The sequence below is a fragment of the Panthera pardus genome, unplaced genomic scaffold, assembly GCF_024362965.1.
Source record: "Panthera pardus isolate Hobbes unplaced genomic scaffold, ASM2436296v1 HiC_scaffold_17, whole genome shotgun sequence".
Taxonomy (NCBI): Eukaryota; Metazoa; Chordata; class Mammalia; order Carnivora; family Felidae; genus Panthera; species Panthera pardus.
Genome location: NW_026526732.1, coordinates 105985415 through 105991414, shown reverse-complemented (window position 1 = coordinate 105991414; position 6000 = coordinate 105985415). Strand labels below are relative to the sequence as shown.

General features: G+C 42.5%; 1 protein-coding gene across 1 annotated transcript in view; it reads left to right on the top strand.

Annotated features, from left to right (window-relative positions):
• The first annotated feature begins 3055 nt into the window (after window positions 1–3055).
• CD2AP (CD2 associated protein) overlaps window positions 3056–6000 on the top strand; it is a 140154-nt gene continuing 137209 nt past the window's right edge. Inside the window, exon 1 of the mRNA XM_019457359.2 lies at window positions 3056–3165. Coding sequence (XP_019312904.1) covers window positions 3162–3165 — 4 coding nt within the window. The 5' untranslated portion in view covers window positions 3056–3161. The remainder of the gene's footprint in view (window positions 3166–6000) is intronic.

Sequence of the window (6000 nt, the reverse complement as noted above, 5' to 3'; positions counted from 1 at the left end):
TTTAGGATTTATCTCTTCTGGCCAGGGCAACAAAAGCAAACAAATCAGACTGTACAAAACTAAAAAAAAAAAAAAAAATTGCACAGCAAAGAAAACCATCAACATGGTGAAAAATCAACCTGTTGTATGGGAGAAGATATTTACAAATGATGTAATTGATAATGGGTTAATATTCAAAATGTATCAAAGAACAGACACAACTCAATAATAACCAAAAAACCCAACGTAATCAAGTAAGAAATGGGCAGAGGACTTAAATAGACATTTCTCCAAAAAACACCAAATACAGATGGCCAACAGGTACATGGTGAGATATGCAACATCACTGACCATTAGGGAGAGGTAAATCAAAACCACAATGAGATTTCACCTTATACCTGTCTGAATGGCTAGTATCAAAAAGAAAAAAGAAGGAAGGAAAGGAAGTAACTTGTGTTAAGGAGGATGTGGAGAAAAAGGACACTTTGTGCACTATTAGTGGAATGCAAAGTGGTATAGCCACTATGGAGAACAGTATGGAGGTTCCTGACAAAAAATTTAAAAATAGAACTACTATGTGATCCAGCAATTCCACTTCTGGGTATTTATCTGAAGAAAACAAAGATACTAATTCGAAAGATATTTTGTCTCTATGTACATTGCAGCATTATTTACAAAAGTCAAGATACAGATACAATCTGTACAACATCTATTAACACATGAATGAATAAAGAAGATGTGGGGTGTGTGTGTGTGTGTGTGTGTGTGTGTGTGTGTATACAATATACGTATATACATATATATATATGTACAATGGAATATTACTCAGCCATAAAAAGAATGAAATCTTACATCTGTGACAAAATGAATGGACATAGAGGGTATTATGCTAAGTGAAATAAGTCAGAGAAAGACAAATACTGTATGATTTCACTTACATGTGGAATCTAAAACAAAACAAAACAAAGCAGAGAACAATCTGGTGGTTGCCAGAGGGAAAGAGCTAGGAGGGTGGGTGAAGTAGAGGAGGGGGAATAAAAGGTACCAACTTCCAGTTAAAAAATAAATAAGGGGCGCCTGGGTGGCTCAGTTGGGTAAGCGTCCAACTCTTGATTTCAGCTCAGGTCATGATCTCAAAGTTCATGGGTTTCAGTGAGAGCCCAGTTGGGATTCTCTCCCTCTCTCTCTCTCTCTCTCTCTCTTGCTCTCTCTGCCTCTTCCTGGCTTGCGCATGCACACGTGCACTCTCTCTCAAAATAAATAAATAAACAAACAAAAAAAAAATACACGGGGATGCAATGTATAACATAGAGAATACAGTTAATATTGTAATAACTTTGTATGGTGAGAGATAGTAGCTTAATTTATCCTGGTGTTCACTTAATAATGTATATATGTTGAATCACCAAACTGTACTAATATTATATGGTATATCATTTATGCTGAACATGTACATCTCATTTAGGTATGCATATTAACATTTTTTTTCTTTTCTCCTTTTCAGCCTCTGATTGTGACTCCGAATTCTTATTACAAAGGTATCATATGCAACGTTTTGGGAAGCCAAAAAAAAAAAAAAAAAAATTGAAGGCAAAAGCAGGTCTGTATGAGATAGTGGGAATAAATATTTAGAAGGTTGCTACTAAGTGACAGACACTGTGCTTTGCAGGATACAGATTTCTTTCAACAGATTCAAGGAACTGAAGTTCAGCCAGGTTTAGTTAATTTGTCCAAGGTCCCACAAAAAAGTAAAGAACTGTGCTAAGTTTCAGAACCCCAAGTCTGCTTGATTCCAAAGGGCAAGGGAGTTTTTGTGTCGAGAATCGTAATTCTTACAATTGATAGTTTTAAGAATTAAATGATATAATTTCTTTAAAAAACACTAGGCACAGTAGTTGGCATTTAACAAATGTTGCTCTCTCACATCTGTCTGGAATTGGGTCTATTTGAACAGTGGGAAATTATACTTGTTGGCTGAATTATACTTGTTTCCAACTCTTCTAAGAAATGCTTATGTTTAATCACAGCAATCCTATGTCCTTCCTCATACTGAGGCTAGAAACAATGCCGGGCAGTATTTCAAATCATGACTATTTCTCCCCCTGATCAGGTAAAGGGATTTCGACGTTGTAGTCAGCAGACAGAGGCTAAATGAACCAATCACTTATTTCCGTAAAACATGATTTTTTGTGTGTGCCTAGGGTTTTGGTTTGGTTTGATTTCCCGAAGAACAAACGCTTGTGATTCGTTGGGAACTTTGCGAGGTAAACTACGGGGGTCCCAGTAGCAACTGGGCCTCTGAAGGTTGAAAGCAAGAGGTCTCTGTCTCTCTGCCTCAGTTTCTGTCTATCGACGACTCTTTTCTGGGTAAGTCCCCCAGAGCCTGCTGCTCTGCACCGAGCAACACCGACCGCATCGCTCCCGCGGAAAGTGGGGCAACACAAGCTCACTCTGCCTATGGGCAAAAACTTCGTATCCATCTGGGGCGACAAACCATACAAAACGGCCGTCCCAGCTGTGCCGAACTTCAAGGCGGAGGAGTAGCCACAGCTCTTCCGGATTCCTTTCTCTTCAGCCCACTGCACCTGGACGCGGGCGGCTCGCTACTCCCCGACCCTGACGTCACCGCACCTGGCACCAGCTGGGGTGCCGGGTGGTGAGCCCGGCCGCGGAGGGGGCGGGGCAGGGAGAACGAGGGGGCTCTCGCGAGATTTCCTTCCTCCCGGGTGCAGCTCCCGGCACCTTCCCGGCCTCAGTCGGGTCTCAACCTCAGTCTTCGGTGTCGCGTTCTAGAACAGCGGTTGCTGAGGGGAACTGCGGGAGGCGGGCTCCGGGTTGGAGCCAGCGGCCAGGACGAACCGGCTGGTCCCACCTCTGCTGCGGGAGCGAACCGGGCTGGGAAAGCCGCCGTCTGGGCGGGCGGGGGAGGGCCCTCCCGCCGCGGCGGCTTTGGCGGAGGCCCGGCGCGAGGAGCCGCCGCCGCCGCCGTCTCCTGCTCGCGGGCCGCGCCGACGGGACTGTCCGGGGAACGCCGCGGGCGGATGGAGGCGCCACTTCGCCCCGCCTGAGCTCAGGAGGGAAGGAGCGCAGCGCGGGGCCCGCCTCCAGCCGCAAGTGCGGCCGCGCGATCGGCAGGAGGAGGAGCAGCGGGCGCCGGGCTTCTCCCCGCGGGAGCCCCCAGCATGGGTAAGAGACTCGAGGGCGCTTCCCGCCGCCCGACTGCACCTCCCCAATTCGGGCAGGCGGTTCCCCTTCTTGTCCGCGGGGAGGAGACGGGGTCAGCCCCTTCGCGGCCGCACCGCACCCTCCCCGTCGCCCCTCCTCGCCCTGCCTTCCACCTTGCTCTTCTCGCGGAGGAATTGGTCGGAGGGCTCATGGGTGCTTTCTCCTGCGCTCCCTTCCCCGCTTCATCCTGCTTTGGGGAAAGGTGAGGGGTTGGGGGGCGGGGGCACCGTGTCCCCTCTCCTCGCCCACTGCCCGGCTAACCTCGGGCCGAACTTCCCTCCCTGCTCCAGCCTTCTCTTTCCCTCCCCCATTCTGGTTGGATGGGGGAGGGTGATGGAAAAACTTGACAAAGTAGCACTTTTAGCTTCTTTATCTTCAGCGAGGCTTTGTATAGATCGGCCTTTTGCTAGGTTTTCCGTTTGTTGTTGTTTCGAGAGGTAATTTTTCCCTCCGCTGAAACTTGCTAGGGATGCCTCAAGGACAGGGAAACTTGACTTATTTACTTTGTTTTCACGTAGGCAAGTGTATTGGCACTTAAATATTAAATCTCATCCTGAGGACTGGGTTAGGGTTTGATGAGGTTTCAGTGTTGAACCCTTTGAGAAGCTGTTTCCTGTTTGGAGTTAGACTTCCTTGCGAGAGGAGAGAAAAGTACACGGCCTTATATGTTATTTACTGTGTGCTTTAAAGTTTTGTTAGGAGCTAGCAAAAGCAGACTGTGTTGCAGCCTAGTTTGAAAGGGAGTTTTGTTAAGTAGTGTAACAATTCTTTTGATAACAAATTTCGGTGTGAGGTAGGCACTCTCTCAGTCCTTTAAAAATTAAAAGCAATTTAAAAGAAGTGTCTGTACTGTTATAAATGTGTGCCATTATAAAGCATACATTTGTGCCACCAAAAAGCATAAGCATGTTCTATAAGAATAATCCCAATTTTGGATTTATAGAGTAAATCAGGAGGATTCTATCCTTTTTTTGTAGTTGAGAGTTGGTACTCTTCATATCAACACACTGTTAACCGAAATTAATAATTCATGCAACTAACAAATGATTTAGAAGCAGGACAAATACAGACTACTGCTGATGTGGCACCTTCTGCCCACACATTGTTTTGTCGGAATGCTTTAAGCATAGTGTTTACAGGTCCTCGCTTAGCTCTTCTGTATTTTGCTAGACTTTCTCCTTTTATGTTCTTTCAGGTAACTTTTGTACAGAAAGCGCTCTTAAACCTCCAAAGAGTAAAACCTTTGCTGTTTGGAACTTACAAATGAGATTATTTCCAATTAATTAGTTGAGTGTAACTGAGTTTTTGAGGGTTTATTCCTTTAAGCGTCAAATTATAAAACCACTGAAACCGATTTGGATGAAATTTATACTAAAATAGGTAATTCTTTTTTGTCTTAAATAGGGTGCAGAGTGTAATTAAACCTCTTGATGACCAAGGGTCATCATTTGTGACCATCAGTTACTGTGATGCCTTGAGGATCTGCTGGATTGTATACAGGACTTTTGATCAGATTCCTTTGCATTTTGAAGTTATTTAAATACATATTTTTCTGCTTTGCTATTGGATGTGCTTGTTACTGTGCCCTCTTCACCCTCAGTTCTCTAACTTTTCTACAAAAGTGGGAATCATATTCAAATATGTAATTCTGCATAAAGGAAAAATAAGTCTACCCTTAGTGTGTGAGATGTTTTCTTCAGGAAAATTAATGTCAGAACTTTGGCTTTGGAGTTACTAATTATCCAGAGGCCTTTTCTTAGTGACTTCTCGGCTGTGTTCTGGTTAGGCAAGTTGCTGCATTATCTAGGTAAAGTGTGATATTTGTGTGCTTTCGACTACTCAGAATGTGTTTTGCAGGTGGATTACTTGCGGGCATTTGTAGTTAATTTTTAAAAGGTATTTGTCAGACATTTCCATATGAACGTGTACTTTAAATTTATCAGTCATGTAGAAATTCATATTAAAGTTATCCCAATCATTTAAAAGGAGTTTCCTTTATAATACAAACCTCGTTTGTTTGGTTTTGTTATCAGCAGTCTTTATTCCTTATGATTTAAGCTGGCAGCTTAAAATATTCTATGTATTTTTATATGTTATTTTATCTGATGTGTCACAAAATGAAAAATCTCTGATTTCATTGTTTTGAAATAAATTGGATACGCATTAATTGACGGTTCCTACCATCTGTACTACTTAGGTGGTATAGCTAGAGAATTAAAGAGCATGGCTCTCCGCTGGGACAGCTTAAGGTCAAATCCTGGCTCTTCCACCTTTTAGCTGTTGTAACTGAGCAGGTTACTTAACCTGTCTGTGCTTCAGTTTCTTACTCTAAAAATGGGGTAAAAATAACCTTGCAGATGGTAATGGGGATTGGATGAACTAATACTTGTAAAGTGTTTGGAATAGAGCCAGTGCTGATTCTTGTTATTTTCATTTTCAAATGATTTCCCTAATTCTTGTACCAGTTTATAAAGACAATTCTCAATTTTTGACCTTTGTTAAAAGGTGCGTATTGCATTTAAAGGAAGAGTGAGATAAGATAGATGATTTTGTAGTAATGCAGAAATTAATTTTTTTTTCAGAAGTTTAATTTTGTGTAATACGTCTTTATAAAATTTATGTAGGAATTTACGGGTTTTTTTTCCAGTGTTGATTATACTTTGAAAAAGTCCATTATTGGGAGTAAGTTTAGTAGTTCAGGAGAAAGTATATGGGATGAATAGTAGGAGAGACTAGTAGTTTCTTTGAATTTTATGTTAAGCTTTTATGTGTTTAGTTTCTACATTTATTAAATAT